The 23,838-nt window shown below is 45.4% G+C and overlaps 1 protein-coding gene across 6 annotated transcripts in view; it reads left to right on the top strand.

The window, feature by feature from the left end:
* FRMPD4 (FERM and PDZ domain containing 4) overlaps window positions 1-23,838 on the top strand; it is a 683,266-nt gene that overhangs the window by 640,306 nt on the left and 19,122 nt on the right. For 5 of the 6 annotated variants that reach the window (XM_081793716.1, XM_081793714.1, XM_081793713.1 and 2 more), the window contains 5 exons: window positions 946-991; window positions 7,411-7,515; window positions 10,516-10,623; window positions 14,516-14,647; window positions 18,297-18,416. In XM_081793716.1, coding sequence (XP_081649842.1) covers window positions 946-991; window positions 7,411-7,515; window positions 10,516-10,623; window positions 14,516-14,647; window positions 18,297-18,416 — 511 coding nt within the window. The remainder of the gene's footprint in view (window positions 1-945; window positions 992-7,410; window positions 7,516-10,515; window positions 10,624-14,515; window positions 14,648-18,296; window positions 18,417-23,838) is intronic. The other variant, XM_081793715.1, reaches the window with a different exon arrangement.

Raw genomic sequence — 23,838 nt, 5'->3', positions numbered from 1 at the left:
CCTACACCGCCCGCCCCACCACCCCTCCCACCCCGCCGCCGTGGTCCAGTTAGTAGAACCTGGTCCAACCCAGCCTGATGCGGGCACATTTAGCCACCATGCAGTTATTGCCAGAAATACGATTTGCAGTGGCTTCTTCTGGGGAACAGCCTTGCAACAGATCCCCTTTACTTTACCCATTCGGAAGTAAATCACAAAAGCAGGTAATTAATGAAAACCTAACGTAGGAAAAGTCAGCGTCTCCTCAACAAAGTGGCAACTGACCTTTCTCCTACTCAGATTAAAAAGGGAAGGAAGGAAGGAAAACTATTCCCTGAGGGGTTGAGTTCTTTCCTGGGATTGAGTTATTGTTCAACGTATTCCCCCTCATGAACAAGATCTCCCAATAAGTGCCCATCTGAATACGTGTCGGCCCAATGTCCTGGGCATTGTTACCATGGACTTTGTGAGCCACACAGTATGGGGATGTGATGTTTGCTGGGGTGCTGTTTGCACACAAGCAACCTACACTGACCGTTTTCTTTCATGACGCTGGCCCTGAGAAGATACCGCTGTTACGAATTTTTAAAAATGGATTCCTTTTCTAGAAAATTAAAATGAAATGGCGAGACTCAATTTTGAGAGCCGGGGAAAGTGCAGAGACTGATTGAGATGAGGCTTCTAAAACAGCCCTTCCCTCGGCGAGTGTTATTTGAAGGTCCTGCTGCTCAGCATAAACCACACGGGAAGCTTTCCATCAGGCTGTTTGTTACACTGGCTGAGCACTTGACTTTGGTTTTCTCCACGGTCTGAAAGCCCACTTTTGAGCTTTTTGATTTACGCTGCCTGGGAGCCCAAGAAACGTTCGCCAATATCTCACACGTTTCATTTCAAAAGAACGCTGTCACTGTTAAGAGTCCGGCCTCTGTGCATTTCATAAATATGTTTGTTTCTTTTCTCTTTCAGAAGCTGCAAAGAATCAATCCTCCTCACTGTCATTCAGCCTTACCCTGTAAGTGTCCTGTGAGTAAAAGTGCCACTGTATGACCCCAGGATTCCATCTCCTCGTCCCAGTCCCAGTGAAACCATGACGTTGAGTAACAGCAGAGAAAAACCGCATGCGTTTACAGTTCGAGTTCAGAAATCTTCAGTGCTTGTATTTTATACACCGTGATAGCAAACCCACTCATTGGAGAGAAAGGAAAGGAACACACTTTCTTGTGTGTGACCAGCTTAAGAATCACAAATGTAATGGGAATATTTAATTGTAGGACATTCTAGCATCATCCTTTTTCATATCCTCTTCTAAATAATTTGGTACATATTTCAGGGAGACTCCCCTTTAAGGGTGGTTGTCAGAGGAAATACGGCTGTCAGAATGTGATTTCAGCAGCCTTGGTCAGGAAGGTGGGGAACAATTAAAATCTTACTGCCTTCAGTTGCCATGATTTTTTTTTTTTTATAACAACGTTATCGTGGTATGATTTGTGTATCCTAAAATCCACCCATTTTAAGTGTACAATTCAATGATCTTTAGCAAATTTACTGAGGTATGCAGCCATCACCACAAGGCAGTTTGAGAACAGTTCCTTCAGCCAATGAGATCTCTCGTTCCTGTTTACAGTGACTGCTTCCTTCCCACCCTTAGTCCCAGGCAACGACTAACTTACTTTCTATTTCTATAGATTTGCTGTTGCTTGTGAATCCCATACATTGGCAGTTGAGCTAAAAAATACCCTAGCAAATTCCTGCAGATTTTCCCCCAAACGTTGACCGTCACTACCTTGTGTGGCCTTTGCGCGGATTGGCAAAGATTCCCACCCGTTTACGCTTGTGTTTTCTTCCCCATGCAGTTGGGGGCTCTGCTCTTTGCCACACTCCATCTCCTGACCAACCTCTTCATCTCCCGTGTTCCAGCATTCTCCTCCTAAACACCACGGCCTAAGCATTGTCGGCGCGAAAAAAAATATGTATTCAAGATTCTGATAAGATGACGAATAGAATTAGCCGAGTAAACAATTAGCCAAGTAAACAAACTGTGCCATCCAGGACATAAGTACTTGTAATAAAAGCTTAGTTTACCAGTGACCGTTACTTTTAGTCCCTTCTCTTTGATTCCTTCCAAACCGCTAGTCTCTTTTTACATTGTTTACCAAGTTAACCAAGCTGTCACTCACACCCTCTTCAAATCTGTCCACGCTCTCTCATTTCTTCACAGTGGACAAATACGTTAGGTGACGCCAATGGGAATGTCTACCATAACCGAGTGGCCGACCAACCGTAACTTCCTGGTGGAACTTCAAGTTTATATGGTCTTTCCTGAATTCTCTCTTCCCACTTTATAGCCTATTACACAGCAAGATCAGAACCGTTTTATGGCAAACCAGGTTATTGTGGCAACGTGACGTAATGTTTCATGCCGTGCCATAAACCTGGAGAAAGAGCAAGGGTTTTGCCACTTAAGTGTGGGGTTGTGCCCTGTGGCTTTGTTTGCTGTTTTTGCCAGTTGAGGGTGCATGAATACTCACAGGTTACTCATATGAACACTCACTGTTATCAGTGGGTCATGGAACTTGCTGTAATAGATGATCTGGAACTTTCCACGAGTTCAGGTGGCTGTTGATACTGTGCCATGTGGAAGGTGAACATTTAGCCGCAGCATTTAGGAGCAAGTGTTGCCTGCTTTGCTGGCCAATAGCTGCACCCCTGCTTTCGGCAGCACTCTCCCCCTGCCCGGCCGCTGTGAGGGAATCCTCATCTTTGACTTGCCTTGACCAGCCCTCCTTCCTGAAATGCCCACCGCATCCTCCAGCCCAACACGTCCTTGGCCTAGCCAGACCCTTCTCACCTTCCAAGCCTCCGCGCAAACTCTCAATGCTACCTTAGCGTTCTTTACCGTCACCACTGCCGACACTGGGGCTGGAGATCTCTGCGTTCTGTGGCGCCATTCTGGGCACTGTACGATACTTAGCGGCATCTCTGGCCTCTACCCACTAGATGCCCGTAGCACCCTCTCCCCGAGTTGTGACAACCAAAAATGTCTCCAGACATTGCCAAGTGTCCCTTGGGGGGTGGGGGGGTGGATTGCCGCCACTTGGGAACCACTGCCCCACCTAGAGTCTTCCCTTACTGATCTGGCCCAAAATGGCTTTCTCCTCTGAAATGTGGGAACAGAAATGAAGGAGTAGAACCCCCAAGTCATTTCAATAGATCAGTTGGACTCAGAGAGAAAAGAAGGTGGGAGAAGAGCCTACACGTTGTTACTTACATTTTTGTGTTTGGATTTCCCTACCAGCGCGTCGCTTTTTAAAATACAGAAACATATGGGATCCGTGTATTTGCTGAACATTCTCTCAGCAGCCAGGACTGACCTATTGAAACAGATGAGCCACCAGACCGAAAGAAAGTGTATAAAGTCTACTTTATTGCAGAGAGTGAAAATTAGCATTTTAATTTGTTTTGTCACTTGCTGGCCAACCTTTGTTATGTTGCATTTCCCCTGCATAACAAGGTCCAGTCAAGACAGAGAGTGGATGTTTACACCTTCTCGCCTCCCTGCACTTGGTCCCAGGGCACCCAAAGCGAGCCCAGCCATGGAAATCAGTCTTTCCTGAGGCCCAGCTCCAGCGGGCCCGGGAGAAGAGTCTCACAATTCCTGAAGTTTTTGGAGAAGTCATTCCTAACAGGCTGCTGCCTCGTTTGTAAAGTATTGTAGACGGTTCTCTCCTTCCCCCCATTTTGACGCGATGGAAGCACAGAAGGAGACACAGACGCAAGAAAATAAGTATGAACACATCTTTTCCCTGGAGGCAGCCAGTGTCAGCCACTGGCCTATTTCCTTCCGGTCGTTGGATCTGTACCCTGTCAGTAGTGGAGATCTTTTACATACAGCTTTATTCTGCTTCTTTCACTTAGCGGATCAGAAGCATGTTTCCATATCATCCAGAATTCCTTCCAAGCACCATATACATGGCTGTAAAACATTATATTGAACCAAGATTTACTTAACTGACACCCTATGACCAAAAGCTTCATACAGACTTCGATCGTTTTCTCTTCTGCTTGTGCACACAGCACCTTCCTGGATAAATCTTCATCTGTATTTAGTAGTATTTCCCCATTCTATGACGATGGCATTTTAGGAAAGGAATTTCCAGATTTCTTGGGGATTTTATTTGTTTTCTTCTGACCTACCATCTCCTTTCCTTGCGCTGTTTCCATTTATTAGAGAGCTTTCTTGGCCAGATCCTTCCTGCTTTCCTTTGACCCTGCCTTCCACGGTTCCCAAGTCTAGAACTTCCAGAACTCCCTAGTTCTGACCCGGCCTGAGACAGAGATTATTGGAAGAGTCTCGATTACCTCCCCTCACACCGTCCCAGCTCAGTGGGACTTGAGAGAAGTCGGTCTCGGTGCTGTTGCCCTGGAGCTACAACGATTCCCATGCACTCGGGTTGTTTCTAGGCCAAAGAGGAGACAGACCTGTTTGCCTGCTTCTCACTTCCTGCCCTGCTTCCACTCCGTCCCACGCACCCGAGGGAGGCCCAGTGTATCAGATGGCATCGGCACCCAGACCACATCTTCTTGGCATGTGTCACGTGGAGCACGCCAGCCCAATTTCCAGCTGAGAGACCGGTGATTGTGGGGTTTTTTTCTGGCCACAGGCAGATGCCCGTGCAGCAGGCCAGAGGTGCTGAGGAGTCCTCATTCCCAAAAGAGCAGCCACTGCATCACTGACTGACAGGAGCTGGTGAACACATGCCCTAGCTCTCTGTCTCCTCCTCGGACATGATAACTCTGATGCCTGGGGTCTGCCTCATTCCTGGAGTTTCCCAACAGGGTTAAGCCCCAGTTGCTTAGGTGGTGACGGACTTACAGAATGCTTCATTGGCTTCCTCTTCTGCCCCGTCTCCCTTTCTCCTGCTCGCCTATGCATGCTTCCTTGAAGCGCCTCCCATAACTGTTCCCTGCCCATGATTCCTTGTCTCAGGTTCTGCTTTGGGGGAACTCCAAGCTAAGTTACCCCGTGATGACTGTGGCTAGTTAGACCCCACCAAACATTTACTCAGTGTCTACTATGCCAATAGTACCGTAGACGTAGAGGGACTGCAAATTCAAGACCTTACGCTTCAGTTTCAGAAATGTCTCTTATTTATGTGATTTTTTTTTTTCAAACAATGTTCTAGTGACTTCTAAGAGCAAGTAAAAGCATCAGGAGCACACCATCCGTCTACTCTGGCCACCTTAGCAACAGCAAATTTGGAAAGAGGTGCAGAGGCTGATTAGAGCCCTTCTGATCTCAAAATTAATTAACAGCAAAAGAATCTGATTATTCTAGATGATAATTACTTGTCATTTCCACCACAGGATATGAAGTGCTTGCGATCAGCACCCACAGGTCTACAGGTTGCTAAGAATTAATTCCTCGGGTTTCTGAGTGGTGTACATTGTACGTTTTTTTGAGCCGCAAAAAGAGATCTGAGTAAAAACCACAGTCCTGCCTGGTTTACATACCCCGTGTGCCAGAAATAACTCCAGCCAGGGGAATAAGCCATTATCTTGTTGACTCTAATTCAGTCACCTTCAGACATGAAGAGCTTATGTTGTTATGGTCAAAAAGTAATTTTTCAAATGGATGTTGATTGCATGGAATAGTCACAAGTCCACAACAAGAAAAATGCACTTGTATGAATTCTTGGACTTTTATCCCCAAGTCTGTTGACGTGCAAATACACATAGAATAGTATTTACTTGACTAACTACCTTGGCTATCTAGTCTCCTTGCTGGTTTTCCAGGTTTTTCATTAGGGCATGGTAAATAAATATGGGAGCAAGGAGGCCATAAGAGATGGGCATGCTATAGCTACAGAGAGAAGAGAGGAACACCCCCAGCTTGACAAGTTCTGCTCTATGGGGCCACTTACTTTAGGGGCTAATCACCTTACCACTTCCATGAAAACATCAATCCCTTCTAAGATTATGTACCAAATGATAGGCATAAGACAAACTTAGGTCCTGTGAAGTACTTTTTTATTGAGGCAAGGAGTGACGTAGACCATTTTAGGAAAATCCGGCCAAACAGCACATTTACAAATTCAGACGCACAGAGGGATCCACCTCAGTATCCGCCATGTTGAACACGTGTGGGACCCTTCCTTCCCAAACAGTGCTGGAGCAGCGGCTGCTTCATCGTTGAAGCACCTCGCCTAATTAGTAGTGTCTGTTCTGGGTAGCTTTCTTACAGCCGCTTCACTTGTGCTAAACCCGTTATGCCAACGTAAATATCTCCTGCTTAAAACCATTAAGGGAGAATAATGTTTTCCCTTCAGCTAAAAAATGGCACATTGACAGCAAATGAACTCACGGCTGTACGATTTGTTAATCGTTACTAAACTTGGCCTGTAATTACAGAGATACTGAGGAGAACACCACTGTCACATCCCTTTAGCTCTGTAGTAGGACTTTTTTTTTTTTTAATGTTTATTTATTTTGAAAGAGAGAGAGCGGGAGAGAGGGGAGAGAGAATCCCAAGCAGGCTCTGTGCTCCGTCTCATGGCCCTGAGATTATGACCTGAGCCAAAGGTGGACGCTGACAGCCCGGAGCTTGCTTGGGATTCTCTCTCTCCCTCTCTCTCTGTGCCCCTCCCCTGCTCGTGCTCACTCTCTCTCTTTCCAAGTACATACATAAATATGTTTTTTAAAAGCCAGGCTTCTGTCCTTTCACAGCCATCATTTAAAAAGATCCTTGGAGGGGCGCCTGGGTGGCTCAGTAGGTTGAGCGTTTGACTTTGGCTTAGGTCATGATCTCGCAGTTCGTGGGTTCCAGCCCTGTGTTGGGCTCTGCGCTGGCATCCGGAACCTGGAGCCTGCTTTGGATTCTGTGTCTCCCTCTCTCTGTGCCCCTCCCCTGCTTGCGTTCTGTCTCTCTGTCTCTCAAAAATAAATAAACATTAAAAAAAATTTTCTAAAGATCTTTGTAGGGGCACCTAGGTGGCTCAGTCAGTTAAGCTTCTGACTCTTGATTTTGGCTCAGGTCATGATCTCACGGTTCGTGAGACCGAGCCCCATCTTGGGCTCTGTGCTGATAGCATGGAGCCTGCTTGGGCTTCTCTCTCTCTCTCTCTCTCTCTCTCTCTCTCTCTCCACCCCTCCCTTGCTCACGCCCTGTCTCTCAACATAAATAAACTTTTTAAAAAAATTTTAAAAAACAACAAATAGAAAGATCCTTGGAAATGTGCTCAGTAAGAACATGGAACGTGCTATTTGCAGTTTGGTCTGCTAAGTCAAACTTACTACTTTATGCGCATGACAGGGTTTTGATTGCATCCGTAATTCGTGTTTTACATTTTTGAGAAGATAAAGATAGAAAAAACAACTGATACAAGGTCTGCATTATGTTACCAATAATCCTGTCAAATGTTTTCTTGTTTCTAGTCTCCCAAATCAGCATTTATTAGTGCTGCAAAAAAGGCAAGATTAAAGTCCAATCCAGTCAAAGTGCGATTCTCCGAGGAGGTCATCATCAATGGCCAAGTGTCGGTGAGTTGACCGTTGTCTGCTTGTGACTCCGAGAGAGTCGCTGAAACAGGGGCCTTTTACTAGGCAAGGCCAGTCGCTCTTCTGGAATGATCAATTTAGAAGTCTTTGTTGGATTTCACAGGGCTGTTGACACGTCCCCTCTGGTGTATCCACGATACGTAGTAGTCCAGTGTTTTCTTCGAATGATTCCGGTGTTAGAGACCTCGCTACTTTGCAAAGGAGTTTGTTTGATTTGAGATCACTGGCGTTGCCTCATAGTCAGTAAAATACACCTCTTTGTAACTTCTGCCTACTTCTTCCCATTCTGCCAACTAAGCATCCTCCCATTATATATTTTGAGAAAGGTTTCCCTAAGTTTTTCCTTATTCAAAATTAAATGTCTCTTTCCTTTCAATTAATCAAAATGGAGACAAGTTAAAGTAATGGGGAAGTTTCATATGTGCACCCAGAAGTGAGGAAATACTGCCCGGATCTCTGTCAATGGGTCTCAATAGAAATCATAATTACTCAGGCACATAATTGATCTTCAAAATGAATAGCGCCAACATCAATAAGTTGCTGTATTTTCGATTCTTTTTTGCCCAAGAAAATCTAGCATAGTGTTTTTTGCTTTTCGAAAGCTGTCATCTAAGGCACTGATAGTTTTTGGACTTCTGAAATACCAGCTTTGGCTGTTCGGGTTTTGTTGTTGCTGGTGGTAGTGTTTAAACAAAGTCACAAGGATAAAATCTCATCCATGACATGCTCGTTAGGGGTCACAGACTCTTCCCTGAGGGTGGTCCTGGATCTGAATTTGCAGATGTAGGCTTGCACATCCTGAGCTAGGCACTCCCGGTCCAAGTGTCTTTCCAGAACTTGCTGACCTGTGCCTTCCCCACTTGGGAGTCCAGGAGTCAGCTGGCCAATCTGTGAAACTATGTGATGCTTGCAGGGGGGCCTAGGGCTGTCATTGTGCTGCCCTGTGAGCATTTCAGCTGTGGTCTTGTCCTCCCGGTTGCCATGTCCCAGCCCATCCCCTCAGCCCCCTTTCACCCCACGTCGTCCTGCTCACCACAGGGCATCCCTGTCTTCCTGAAAGCACTTAGCATCCATTACCATCTCACAAGACTATCCCAGTTTAAGGCCGGAAGGTTCCAGTCGCAGAGGAATTGTGATATCACAGAAGGTCATCTGAAACTTACCCCATCTTTTCTCAAGCTTCCGAGCATGAGATTGGGTCATCAGTGTATGCATCTATTTTGTTTTAATGTTTATTTACTTTGTGAGAAAGAGAGAGCACGTGTGGGGAGGGGCAGAGAGAGAGGGAGACACAGAATCTGAAGCCGGATCCCGGCTCTGAGCTGTCAGCAAGTGCCCGACGTGGGGCTCGAACTCATGAGATGTGAGATCATGACCTGAGCCGAAGTCGGACACCCAACCCACCGAGCCATCCAGGTGCCCCAGTGTATGTGTCTTTAGAGAGAATAGGAGACTAGAAGCTTCTGTGGCTATTTTTGCCCTGGATATACCAGGTCCATTCAAGGTAGCTGGTGTGTGAGGACAGCTCTTGGGGTCAGTCATCATCCGCAGCTCCTCTGCCTCATCACAGGCCTGTGTGTGGCAGGGACCTTCAGTCTCAGGTCAGCTCCTCAACCTTTGGGACCATCTTCATTTTCCATCTGCTCTTGCTCTGCTGAGTCATCGGGTATTATTTCGTGTCGAGTTGGAGGCAAACCAACTCAGTGAATCGGGTCGTAGGAAAGTCATGTGTGAAGTCCACAGGAGAAAGGAGAGGGAGGAAATTCAGAGAAAGGAACAGGAAGCGAAAGCCACGGAGCCTCTTCTGGAAATGCTCAGGGACTGAGTTCCATTGGATTCGCGGTAGGACATTAGCCAGTCTCTGGACATCTTGTCTTCAGTTTCTTCATCTGTAAACAAGGGACATGTGGTTTCAGGATTGCCGAGTTCCACTTGACTCCTATGACTTCGTGACCAGCTACACGTGAGAAACACAGTTCACTCTAAGGATTGGCAGAACTCCTCCAACATGCCTGCCTTCTTCCCCTGCCCTCTCCCCCTATTTCCAATTAAAGAGAAAATTCAAAGGACTATGTTTCTGCTGTTTACTTTTGGTCATGTCTCCAGCATCTGTTTTTAAATTATTTTTAAGTTATGATGTTTGTTAGAGACTTAGTTTTTTTTTTTTAATTTTTTAATGTTTATTCTTGAGAGAGAGAGAGGCAGAGTGCAAGTGAGGGAGGGGCAGAGAGAGAGGGAGACACAGAATCTAAAGCAGGCTCCAGGCTCTGAGCTGTCGACACAGAGCCCGAGGCAGGGCTCGAACCCATGTGAACCTTGAGATCGTGACCTGAGCCAAAGTCGGACACTTAACCGACTAAGCCCCCTAGGTGCCCCTAGACTTAGTATTTTAATCTCTAACACACTACCTCATTCCTTATATGTCCCCTTTGAGTTTAAGGAACATTCCTAAATGGGTTAAAAATTATTTCATAAAATAACTTTATACTTAAAGCTTGTGAATGCTCGGTACTCCCTTTTCATGACTTCTGCCAAGTTCCAACGGGCATCGCATCAAACGTCATCATTGCTGGCCCTCGTTCTTTTCTAGGTAGCCTGCTCTGCTAAAGTCTGTGCGTGTTGTCCTAAGCATTGTGGCTTAATTACAAAGGCATCATGTCTGTCATTGTGTGTTCTACTGGGAAACCTTGATTGAGGAAAAAAAAAAAAAAAAAGAAATTCATCTGATTTGTTTTCTGATGGAAAAACGTTCTTTCATTTGAATCGACTGAGTTATTTGTAGCTGGAAAAGAAGAGATTTCCTCTGAACAACTAAACTCAGATATCACCAGAGAGACCCCTTTTAGCCTTAGAGAGTTCAGTTGGTGGTGGTGGTGTTTTATGTTGTGATTAGAATAAATTGTAGGTAGGTGCTGTTTCTGCAAAGAACAGAATTCTACTTTGATCTTCTTCTTTGTTGTTGTTGTTGTTGTTGTTAAACAGGAAACTGTTAAGGATAATTCACTTCTTTTTATGCCAAATGTTTTGAAAGTGTATCTGGAAAATGGGCAGACCAAATCATTTCGCTTTGACTGCAGCACCTCCATAAAGGTAAGCGGACTCGCTAAACTCTACACCTGGACACCGGCAGGTACGGCGCGAGTGACCCTGTCGGTCTCGTGTGACAGCACCTTCTCTCAGAGCTATCTGTTTATTGCTGAGATTTCTTTGGTGGCTTCCAAATAAGGGCGCGTATGAATATATAAAAACAAACCAAAACCAGAAGCTTTAATTAAGAAGGTTCTGCTGCGTGTGTGTGTGTGTGTGTGTGTGTGTTGCAAAATGATATAACATGCTATCACTGACAGATCGCTAGGGTTAGTCACTTTAATGCAACTCCAGTATAATTAAAATAGTGTGGCTGTCCCCAAGAAGGCTTGGCACCCTGCCCCAAAGCCAGCATGATTTCGTAGCGATGTCAGCCACCGAGAGGATGAAGACGTTAGCCGTTCATTGAGTATCTGTTACTGTGGTGTCCAGCAAAAACGAGGGCGAGAATAATGTAAAGGTAACATTTGCTTTTAATTGCTGTCACCAATTTCATGGAAATAATGCATAAAAAGGCAGAAACGAGGCGTGCTTCTCAGGAGAAGGGGTGAAAAGGAAGAGGCGCAAAACAGTCCTATTATTGCAAAGCCACAGGTGAGTTTTACATAATGGGTATTATAACAAAGCAGATGGGTTCTTTCCCTCCATGCTTCCTTCCTGGGGAAGAAAAGTGCATATTCTATTTTTTATTGGACAAAAGTGTGTTCCGAAATTGATTGTTCCCTAATGCCTCCAGCAGCCTAAAATAGGCTTTCTTCAAATGGCACAATAAAAGAGGTTTTATTGAGGTTTAAAAAAAAAAAAAAACCCTAGTGATGATCTATACAATAATGTATCAAGAGAACATCAACTCTGTGATAAAAACGTCTATCAATAGTCAACCCCTCATTCTCGGCGTTTAAATTAATCAGCATAGGCCTTATAAGTGGCAGCATTTCTGCGAAGGCCCACTCACTGTGCATTCTTACTGCCATGATACTAGCAGGTGGCCTGTTTGGAATTGCTTTGAATAGGTGGCGATCTAGCAGGTCATAGAGCAGACCATGTTCTAGATTGATGATGGAGGGTGTAAGCCATCCTTAAAATCCTTCCACGGCAAGCATCAACTCCGTGCAAGGCTGCTCGTTTTATTTTTTTTTTTTAAACGTTTTTATTTATTTTTGAGACAGGGAGAGATAGAGCATGAACAGGGGAGGGTCAGAGAGAGGGAGACAGAGAATCTGAAACAGGCTCCAGGCTCTGAGCTGTCAGCACAGAGCCCGACGCGGGGCTCGAACTCACGGACCGCGAGATCATGACCTGAGCCGAAGTCGGCCGCTTAACCGACTGAGCCACCCAGGTGCCCCATTTTAAATACTGCTCGTTTTAAATACTGACTGACAGAAGCCCTTTTCCTTTATTCCTACCCACGATCCTTGTACGGTGAGGTGTTACTCTCATTATTGATCCGCTAGCCTAGAGGTGGGCAGGCTTTTGCTCAGATTTTTTTCTCACAAAAAAATCACGGCGTTTACATAGACTATCTACTATCTATCTGACCACCAGCTAAAGACACTTCTAGCAGGCAGTACGCTCCAAGGGCTTACAGTTTACCCCCCAAGAGCCAGGAGCAAAGAGACAAACCTTTCTTCGGGCAGGACTAATCCTTTTCTACACAGACCGTATGGAAATGAGTGGGCATGGCCAGACGTAGTCTGAAGGCCTCGAGCTGCATTATTACAACCCCTCTGAAGCTCCAGCTTGTTCTCTGATACCCAGTGGTCAGGAAAGCGCCTTGCCATTGCCCCCCGCCACCCCACCTGAAGATACACGTAAAGACTTGAATGCATTCCTTAACAGAAATACACGTAAATTTCAAGGAGAGCCCTGTTGTTAATTCCCTGCGGCCTCTGTATTATGGGAACCCACGCGAGACTGAGGTTGACTTCCCCGAGGGTGGTAGATGGCGAGGAGAAAACAGGGAACAGTGCAGAGTTCACGGCGAACGATAGGATGGTGTTTAACAAAATTTGCCAAAATTCTTGCTACAGTATCGCAGTGGAGAAAAGCTGTTGCGATCGATTTTCCAGTGTCCTCTCGGGTGATTCAGGAGAATATTTTACAACATGCTTGTTGCCACACAAAGGCTGGTTTTGTTCGTTCTTTTCTGGGCCTTGAACAAAAATTAGGAAGCCGAGGACCTTTTTATGAAATTCAGTATAGTCGAGGCATTTGTGTTGAATGCCACTCTTGGGTGGTGAGTGGGTGTGGGATCTTTGTTTTGTAGGGGTCTGAAGAAACTGAGAAAGGTCTATAGGGAAGAATCAAAATTTCAGAGAGATCACTTCAAAAAAAAAAAAAAAACCTCCATGTCATTACAGGGTTTTTCCATCTTGGCATTGTTGATACTTTGTTTGGAGCAGGGAATTCTTTTTTTTTTTTTTTTTTTTTAATGTTTATTTATTTTTGAGACAATGTGAGAGACAGAGTGCAAGCAGCGGAGGGGCAGACTGAGGGAGACACAGAATCTGAAATAGGCTCCAGGCTCCCAGCTGTCAGCCCAGAGCCCGATGCGGGGCTCGAACCCACGAACCGTGACATCGTGACCTAAGCCGTAGTTAGATGCTCAGCCGACTGAGCCATTCAGGCGCCCCCGGAGCAGGGAATTCTTTATTGTGGGGGCTGTCCTGTGCACTGTAAGATGTTCAGCCACATCCCTCAATGTCAATAGCCTCTCCAACCCCATTGTGACAACCAAAATGGTCTCCAAAAGCGGCCAAATGTTGCTGTAGGGCAGAATTGCCTTAGGATGAAAAGCACTGTTCTTTGGAGTTTTTAGCAACGGCGTGTAAATTATCCCGAGAGATCACTTAGTTTCTGAGGACATGGAAAAAAAAAAAAGTAATGGGTTTTTTTTTTAATTTCATTTCAAACGAGAGCTCATCTACTAGTTTTCAGATCATGAAAAAAATAAGTCACTTTTTTTTTCATTTTCAAAGACACCTATCTGATCCTAAAGGTTTAATCCTTTAAAGGATTGCTTGTTCATTCTACCCTCCCCAGAGATTCAGAATAAAAGCTAATATATGTATATTGTTCTAGTGCCCTACCTCTGTCAAACAGTGCCACAATAAATGTGTTCTCTGTATGAACTCATTCAGTCCTTGTATCTATTCTGACATATAAGGTATTCTCATCATCCCTGGGTTATAGATAAGGGCATTAAGACACTTCCGAGTTTGATAACTTGCACGGAGGTGCACAGCTAACGTGAAGTGAAGTCGAGCCGGGTGTGGAAACCAGATTCTTTCCAGATCCCACATTCCAACCATTACCGCATGCTCTTAACAGAAGGGTAGACTAAGGGTCAGCAAACGTTCTCTGTACAGGGCCAGGGAGCAAATATTTTAGGCTTCACAGACCATACAATCTCAGTTGCCGATGCAAGGGGCGAAAGCAGCCATCGACACTATGTAAACAAATGAGTGTGACTGTGTTTCAATAAAGCTTTATTTATACAAACAGGTGGGAGGGGAGCGGATTTGGCATACAGGGGGTATTCTGCCCACCCCTGGGGTAGACCACTTTCCAAGGTGGTTTAATTGCCCCCCCCCCCCCATCTAGAAGAAGGGGAACCGAACCCACTCCACTGTACAAGTTATTGATAAGCTTTCCAAGTTAAGACAAGCGAGCACCTCCCCCAGCTAGTCCCCCCGTTGCCTCCCTGTTTCTGAACTCCATAACGATCCGGGGTGGTGGGAGAGGTCAGGAAAAGGAATATCAAGCTTCAGGATCCAGGCATCGTATAAAACTTACAGATCCGAAGCCTATTCGAGCAACACTTTTCGGTCATGGTAAACTCTGCAAGAGAGCCGTGTTGGTTTTGATAGCATCTTGTCAATGTTTCCTCTGTAAGGATGTCATCTTAACTCTTCAAGAGAAGCTCTCCATCAAAGGCATCGAACACTTCTCCCTCATGCTGGAGCAGAGGACGGAAGGGGCCGGAACCAAGCTGCTGTTGCTTCATGAACAGGAGACTCTAACTCAGGTGTGTGACATCACACTCGCAGGTGAGAGCAGAAATTATGCCTGCCGGTGAGAGCCCAGGCCATCTGGCCCCAGAATTCCCCTGTCCTCTCCTCCCTTCAGTGTACTCGCTGAGGCCCTGGGGATCCCCACTAAAGAAAGCTCTGGCATTCACAATGGGTTGTACACCTCAAGGTGACGCTTCTCTATTTTGTTCATTTTTCTGTAGCCCGTCAGTCGGCGTCACGTGCGGAGTTGCTAAAGACTCGGCACGTACTTGTAAGGGTTAAATTGTACTGTAGGGCTAACGCTTAGCTTGAAAGATAACAACTTTGTTCTGACACTAAAGGTCGAAAGATAACAGCCTTGCTTTTACTCTTGTAAATCATACTTCATACTCTTGTGAATCAGGCTTTACCAACGAAGGAAACAAAAGCTCAAAAAAAGAGCATCAGAGACAAGGTCAAGGAGATCCGCTGGTTGCAACTTAGCGGCAGAAAGTCTAAAATAATCACCTCATTCGATAACTGTTTCTGACTCATCTGGCAACTGTTTCTAACTCCTCTGGGAACTGTTTCTCTGGTCTGTTCCCAGATAATGATAAAATGATGTGATCGGCTTTAAAAACTCTGTACCCCGGCTGTTCGAAGCCACACTCTTATCAAGAGTGTTGGTCCCGATCGGTCGGCCTTGCCTCTCATTGTAATAAACTTTGTTGCAACTGTCACTGGTGCCCGTGGCATTCCGTTTCAGGAGTTGTGTGGATGCAACATACTCCCTGGGAATGTGGCTCCGCAGAATCATGTTTTATGTCATGGGAAGGACTTGTTCGCCTGCTTTGACAATGCATCTCTCGAAACCATTGAAAAGAAATGGCTTCTGAGATTATTTAAATTAAACCAGAATCCTAGTTAGTTGTCTTAAGTTCTGGGTGCACACTTGCCTGTTTGTGGAGGCTTGAAATGCCCACCCCAGTGCTGCTCACTGTCAATGTTGGATCCACCAGTGCGTCCCAGTTCCTGGCCACCAACAGGCCACCCCCATCTGTTCTCTGGGGAGACAGGCAGGCTGCTTGGCTGCTGAATTCAGCGTGGCACCCTCCTTTCTCTCGTGATTCCGCACACGCAGTCTTTGCCGGAGGTAGAAGGGATCTCAGCCGACTCCTCTTACGGAGGAGAGCTCAGTGAGTGAGGAGGGAACTTTAGGGAGGGGGAGACCAGGAGGAGGAGCAGGAGGTGCCCCCCAGACGGACAGGGTAGCAGAAAGCGTTGTCGCATTTAAGTCTTCGCGGTTGCTGCGTAATTAAAAGCTGGTGCCCCGCGAGTTGGGTCCCACGACATGCCTAAGTCTCTTGATTCAGTCCAACTCAGTGCAGGGAATTAGTTATAAAGCTGTCGTTTGTGTACATTTACAGCCCTCGATCTACACTTGACCTATTTTTCTCAGGTTTGAATCTACCTAGAGATACTTTAAACCGCTTCTAATGATCGTTTCTTGTTTTAACCTGTGCCAAAACTCCCTTGGAAACCGATGACTTACTTTATGCTTTGTTACAGGGGAGCAACCCCCGATATTCAGAATCCCACATGGGCAAGATCACTGTTTGGCTCGGAGTTCCTCCCGAAGCCGAACTTAAGACAAGGGTTTGGGTGCCCGTGGTTTATGGGGAGGAGAGATCCGGAAACACTGGGAGAGGGAGGGAAATGGGGCAGGGGCATCTTCCGGCTGGTGGTGGTGTGGGCTGCTTCCGAGGACAGGTGCTCCCTGGCCGCGCAGGGTCGCCTGGTGCTGGCCAGTGGTCGCCGGTGTTTGCAGGAAGTAGCCTTCAGCTCATGGTCATAAATGCCAAGGGGATATGGGCTGACAGCCAGTAAGTAGGAGTCTAGTGAAACTTCCCACAACCTTTTGATATTGCTAGATACACTCTCCCTCTGAACTTCTATCTACCGCACAGCCTTTATGGGAAAGCTTCTTGCTGGTTTAGCAGGACACAGATTCTTTCAACGTGTCTTCTGGAGCTAGGCAACCATGACTTCTCATTCCAGACTGATCTCCAGGTTTTTAAATTTCCGTTAAAATGTTAGAAGGAAGCAGAAAGCCTGTAACACTGATTTTTCCCTTCTCTTTGTAGAAGTGGCTGTGTTTATCAGAACGAAAAGCAAAGTGTTAAAACTTCAAGTATGCTCCCTAGAAAAGAAAACTTATGGATTTAAATATCCTGAAACGAATCAGCTATATGCCTTTGAAATCACTGCATTTGAAAAGCTAGATCAATAAAGTGTTTATAGGCATGGTAGAAAATGAGAGTAAGTATAAGAAATGTGTACGTTTCCAGGAAATTGTTTTCTTGTTTTAGGGACTGTTATTTTTATGGGCTGCTGTTTCTAATGAGTCTAAAGCACTTTAGCCTGCTGACGATAAAAATAGGCTCAAGGTCGCTTGTGGAAAATTCAGGAAAGATGGATTCTAAGCAGTAATGAAAGGAGCTGGAGATAAATGATACCTGACTTTCTAACATCAGCACAGACCTTCAGACAAAATACCCTAGGACATCCCCATAAAACCCCACAGCAGACCCGAGCCACGCTACTGGTCGCTTAGGTGCCCGTATTTTCTTCTTCCTGGTTTGCTTGACCACCAGCCAGCGATGAGCAGCCCCCGGCCCATGGGCTCGTGAGTCCACTTGGCTTTGTGATCCTGCCCACAGCCAGAAAGCTGGGTCAGGGTTTCTACTTCTCAGTATGCCTTTAAAAGGAGTATGTGTTTTCCCATTGAAATTCTTCTACTCAACAAAATTAGCAATGTAAACTGTAAGAATACACACACACACACACACACAACATGGGGTTCAATGAGGCTATTGCTGTTCCTGTTTCGAATTTTAAATTCCAGTTCATGAACACTTTTATTTTGCCAGATTTGTCCTCTAAAAAACAAAAGTAGTTACAAGTCCGTGGAACTGCATACACATCCATAGAAAACACATTCAAGGGCAATGCACTCATTCACCTGTTTATTAAGCACCTACTATTCATTGGCCGATTGCCTTTTGTTGCAAAAGGAATTACGAATTACGAAACCTAACCGCTAGTAGCCGGCGCATGCTGTGCTGGGTAAAAGGGAAAACAAAACGGTCCGTGGTCCTCAGCCCCAAAGAACCTGTGGAGTATTTGAAGCTCCTTTGAACGATTTGAACAATGTCGTGATACCAAAAAGTGCGGGGTAGTTTGGAAACTTGTGGATTCCAGAATTAGCGCACGGGCCCAAACTTGCATCTTCCTACTTTCCAGTCTTCTTCAGAGGGCCAACCTCAGACCCCTGGCACCCGTTCCGTCCACATCAGGAAACTCCCATCCCCCTGGGACGGCCTGGAACCAAGGACTTTTCAGTGGTCCGGTGGCTCCGTGATGAGGGTCGTCGCCTCTGTTTAGTGTCCTCTCCTGCCTGACCTGCTTCGCCCACTCCCTTACTGGCCTCTCCTGGGAGCAGTTCTTTAGTAAGACCCTCATGTCAGGGTCTGCTTCTGGGGAGCAAGACCCAGGGTCTGAGCAGTTTTCGGGGAGTGAGTATCTATGACACAGAGTAAAAGACCTTCGACCACCTCCTTCTCTGGCGTTCAAAGTTGCCTTTGCCTGCACTGAAGGATTCTTGTGATCTGTCTGCTCTTCTAGGTGACACAGCGGCCCAGCTCCCATAAGATGAGGTGTCTTTTCCGCATTAGCTTTGTCCCGAAGGATCCAATTGACCTCTTACGGAGAGATCCAGTTGCATTCGAGTATCTCTACGTTCAGGTATGTGAGAATTTGGGCATGTTTTATATGAATATTGGGGGATAAATTAAATGTGGGGCTTTTCCCCCTAAAAATGACTCTGTTTTGCTGCTTTCACTTTTGAAATAATTTCATAAGTATGAACACATGCTCACCTCCCTGTCCCGCACCCCAGCACACACACACACACACACACACACACACACACACACACACAAGTTCATTTACCAAATCATGGTCATTGATTTGGTAAATGAATGTCATTTACCAAGTCATGTTCATTTACCCCTAACTACTTCAGTGTGTATTTTCTAATAACGAGGAAACTGTCTTATATAATCATGGTCCAATTAACAAAATAAGGAACTGTAACACCGATGCATTGCCGTCCTCTTGTGCAACCTATATCCAGATTCTTCCTACCGTCCCCAAAATGGCCTTTATGTCAGTTTTTTTTTTTTTTTTTTTCTAGAACAGGATCCACTCCAGGATCCCATTTTGCATCTCGGTATCATGTCGCTTTAATCTCCTTAAGTCCAGAACATTCCTCATTCTTTCTTTGACTTTCAAGGCTTCAACAGTTTTGAGGAGTGCTGGCCAGTTATTTTGTAGAAATCTCGGAATTCGAGTTCCTCTGATGTTTCTCTCCTGATTAGGTTGAGGGTATGTCATTTGGGCAGGGGCATATGATGATGTCAGTTTGTCCCCTTCATGATGAGGTTAACTTTGACTCTTGGTTAAGGCAACGTTCTCCAAGTTTATCCATCCAGAAGTTACTACTTTTTTTGTGATTAATAGGTAATTTGTGGAGAGTAATTAATACCCTTTCACTCACCAGTTTCGGTATTCATTCATGCGTCTTGCCTGAATCCGTTATTACTGCAATGGTTTTAAAATGATGATTTTTCTAATTCCATTATTTCTTCTTCATTGATTAATTGGCATTCTGCTATGAAAAAGATTTTTTCCCTTTGTCCTTTATTTACTCATTTATGCACTTATTTATTTGGTGCTTAGAGTGTTCTGAAATAGGATATTCCTTATAATGGAATAATTCATTTCAAGGCAATAAGACTTTAAAAAAAAAAGTATCCTTTGCAGACTGACTATATCTAATTCTGGGTTATAATTCTCAAAAAACAAGGCTTCCAGAGATGAGAGTCTTCGCTAGTTTGCCCCAAAGGGAATTTATTCGTCTGACTTTAGGAGATGTTCTTGTATTTTTCCCTAACTGCTACCCATTACTCTCGCTTAAATTCCCAGTACAATCACATTAAACAGTAAGAACCCATTTACCTGAAGTTTAAGCATCTCACATTAGAACTACTCAGAGATTGTAAACCTAAATGTAACCTCCCCTGACAAAAAAGGGAGAAAGTGCCAAAGTGAGGCAAAAAAAACAACAAAACCCCAAAGACGTGCCCCCTTTGGTTAGACATACCTGTGTAAGGCCAAGACTTCTGGAGCCATAAGAAATAAAACACAAAGAAGGTGGGAAAAGAAAAAAAAGAAACATTTGTTCAGCCTAGGTAGTTGATACACTGGTTTTGTTTTACTAGTCTCAGTATTTTCTTGTATGTTTCAAAGCTCCCGTTCTTGTATATTTCAAAGCTCCCGTAGTCTTTAAAACGTTGAGTGGGAAAAGAAAACAGGTAGAAGATGGCACAGAGACAGAGGTCAGGTGCATGCCAGAGGTTGGGAATGGGGACATAAATTAAAGTGGCAATAATCCCTGGAGAACAGAAATTAAAGCGAAGGCAAAAGAAGCCGGATGTACTAGAACATTCTAGCAGATAGGGCACTAAACGCAAGGCTCACTTAAACGTCCCCCACCTCGGTGCTCTTTGGAAGAGATTCTGGTACTTACAGCTCAGTAGGATGATTGATGTTCATGAAGATAATCCTGAGTCATCTGGAAAAGGCAAGTAAAGATATGTGCAGTGTACTTTATACCGTTTCCTACCCAGAACAGTGAAACTGTCATGACCTGGGTTTTTTAAATGTTAAACTTGGGCCACCCGGACCCCTCAACTCTATCCCCTGTTCCCCAGCAGGCCAAGTGACCCAGAGGTGACTGCCTGATTTTCAGCCGATGCGTTACTGCCTCTTCCCCTAGCCCTGCTGAGAACCAAGCTGGGGCTCTGCCCATGGCTGCTCAGATGATGTGCTACGTTTTTTGGCTTGTTAGTTGCAATTAGATAGTTACACAGGTGCCAGTCAGTGCGTGGCTGTAGACAGATGCGTTCACTTGTCATTCGCTATAATTAATGTACTCACCCCATTCGCAAGGTGCTGCTTCGAAACTGTTCTACTCTGCTTCTACTCTAAACATCCCATTTTAAAACGCCCATGGCCTTTATGAAAGAGGAATGTGGTTGTGTTTCTCCTGGGAAGGACCGACCTCTTAGGTAGACCAGGAGGACTGCTAAGCACAATTCTGTTTAAGGTGTGTCGATTCAAATCTAATGCGGTTCGTCGAGATCTTCCTGATTCAAAAGAGACACTTTTTATACGTGTGGGGCTGTTCTGCGAAGCAGAGACCCTGCCCAGCGATCTCGCCCCGGGGGACTGGCAAAAGACCGGTGACATTTCTGCTGTCCCCCCTTGGGTGTTGCACGGGTGGTGGACTAGCCCGCCACCCCTTCGAGGATTAGCCAATGGAGGGAGGAAAGGAGGTGGGAAGCCATGTGTGCTGGGCCAAAATTAAGCTACCATCGTCTCATATGTCCTCCGCTGAGAATAAGAAATGAGAATTTCTTGGCATCCGACTCTGTTTCACAGAATGCGAGGTATGTCCAAAATAACTTCTCTGTCGAACAGAAGTCAGTGGATCTGCAAATGGCGCTGTGTGCCCATGTCGATTTTAAGGTACCAAAAAGATGCCGTAAAATTGGCCTAGAGAACAAAAGAGTAAGGAGAAGCCATATGTACATTACAGTGTATATTACCATATACATTACTGCTATATAATGTGCAATGTACATTGCAAAGACGAAACTCAACCTTGTGGGTTGCTGTTGAGGACAATAGCCATTGACTAGATGAACCTTGGCAATGAAAATAGAGGCTTGAGGGTGGTAACATCTGTTAATCACCTACTCATTACTGGGCCACGAGGTATTCTGCAGATGTGAGTATATATAGTGACAGAAAGCCCTGGTAATTCACACTGTTGTAACTCATAATTACCTGTCCAATATCTATGAAGAAAAAGATGGTTACACCAATTAGTAAATGGGACAACACCTGAGAGGCTACGAAATATTTTAAACACTTGAACAGCCTCGGTTGCCTTTTTAATACCTAACATGTTCATGATAAATGAACTTTCTGTGGGCCTAAAGTAGTCTATCGGGACCTCTATTTGGCAAAACAATGACCACCATTTGCTTGTGTTAACTGTATTTTAAGTAATGTGATTATGAGTAATAAAAGTATGATTCATGCCATAAAATATATATATATATCAGACTTCACACTAATTCTCCAGGATCAGTCTGAACTAATTATATAATGTAATTAAGTGACTAATCACCTTGACAAAGAACTCACCCAGAAGTCTGGTTAAATACAGGGTATGAAAGGGATGGGAAAAAACTATCCCAGTCACAACTCTTAGGAGAAGTCCTAGTGGTGACTCAGCCTAATAAAGCACATTCCAGTCTGTGAAACATCCTTAGAGATGTACCAACAACCTTGAGAGTGAGCCCATTTTTCAGGTAAGAAAACAGACTCGAGAGAGATGAAATGCCATGTTCGAGGCCGTTTGATGAGTAGCTGACAGAGCCTAGGACTAAACCTGGAGTCTTTGTCTCTAAATCCTGTGCTATAATCCTGTGTCGAGTGCTTATTATGGCCTGGTGCTGTGCCAAGTGGCTTCCTCTCCCTCATCCTTCATGAGACTGTAAGATGAGCCTCAACCCCATGGTGTCCCTTTATGGACACCCCTAGGCTCTTGGAAATAACTGGTAAACCCAACAGCAGAACAAAATGGCTGCCTTCACTCAGACCACCCTATCTCCCACCTCATACCAGACCTGCTTCCAATAAGGAGTGCTGTGCAATCCAGATAGGTGTGAGCTTTTCAGGAGGAGCGAAGGTAGAAGCCCATGTTAAAGATGGAGGCAGGGAGAGGAGGTGACTTCCCTCTTAGGAGCAAGGGGACAAGCTGAGAGGCACGAGCCTGGAGGCCGGGGACAGAGTGTGCATTGCATGGCACCAGTAGGGCATGGGTAAGTATTTGAAGGGTAAACGTTGTGTGCAGAAACCATTCAGGGGTACATGTTCCCATTTGGTAAAGTCAATGCATGAAGGGGTCACAAATGTGCTTTGCTGGGAAGAGAGGTAAATGTTCTGATACAGTTTTGCATTTGAAATCTTCTTGGGACAAGGCAAAGCAGGAAGAAAGAGGCTAAATATCATAGTTTCTAGCCCCAAAGCCTAGTTTTCCAGAACAAAAATAAGTGTGTGTGTGTGTGTGTGTGTGTGTGTGTGTACACGCACGCACACACACACACACACACACACAAAATATGCTGAAGCTACGCTGTGCTTCCAGGTGATGTATAGCTCAGTGCTTTGCCCCTAACGAGCAAGCATGACCGGTGAGAACCAGTCACTGTGGTCACACTAGACTTTGCAAGTTGCAACACCCTCTCAGCCACCCTTGTGTTTGATGCTCACCACACACCCTGTGAGGTAGGCATCTCCCTTTTACAGATGAGCAAACTGAGGCCCAGAGATGTGGCGTGACTCCCTCAGAGTCGCAGCAGGGGCGGGTCACCGCTGGAGTGAACTGAGGGTTTTAATGGCTACGCTTTAGTGAGTGCACATTCAGTATTGGCAGTGCTCCAGCGGCGTCATTAGCGTGAGTCCCCATCGCACAGATGAGTCAACTGAGGCTGCAAGAGTAAAGTGGTTGAAGCTACAGGCACAGGTGGGCATTGGCAAAGCCACGATTCCGAAGCAGGTGGGTGTGAGGCCGGGGCTGCTGCTGGCCAACACCTTGCTAAACCTGCCTCCCCCCTGAACTGCTCTCGAGAGCTAAATGGAAGTTAATGACATTGGTGATGACCGCGGTTGACGCGTATGAGCACTCACGACTTCCCAGGGCTTCACATCGTTAGCTCATGTCCTCCTCACCACAGCCCTGTGAATGGGGAAGCACTACCGTGCCCGATTTACAAAGGAGGAAACCGAGGCACGGCACAATTCAGGGATTTGCCCAAGTTCCCACCCCTGTGGAAGCGGAGGAATAGGATACGAACCCGAGATTCCAAGCCCAGCACAAGTCGCATGCTGCTATCAGTGCTTTGCGCGTTCAGTTGCAGCACCTGTGTTTGGAAATTTCGTACCTGAATTCCTAATTATTTTTACCAAAAGCTAAATATTTAAATAGCAGCTCATTTGTCGGTGAATGTTAAACGTTTTGTGCGGTCGCTGT

The sequence above is a fragment of the Panthera onca genome, chromosome X (assembly GCF_046562875.1).
Source record: "Panthera onca isolate mPanOnc1 chromosome X, mPanOnc1 haplotype 2, whole genome shotgun sequence".
NCBI classification, from domain to species: domain Eukaryota; kingdom Metazoa; phylum Chordata; class Mammalia; order Carnivora; family Felidae; genus Panthera; species Panthera onca.
This window is presented reverse-complemented; position numbering and strand designations above follow the sequence as displayed.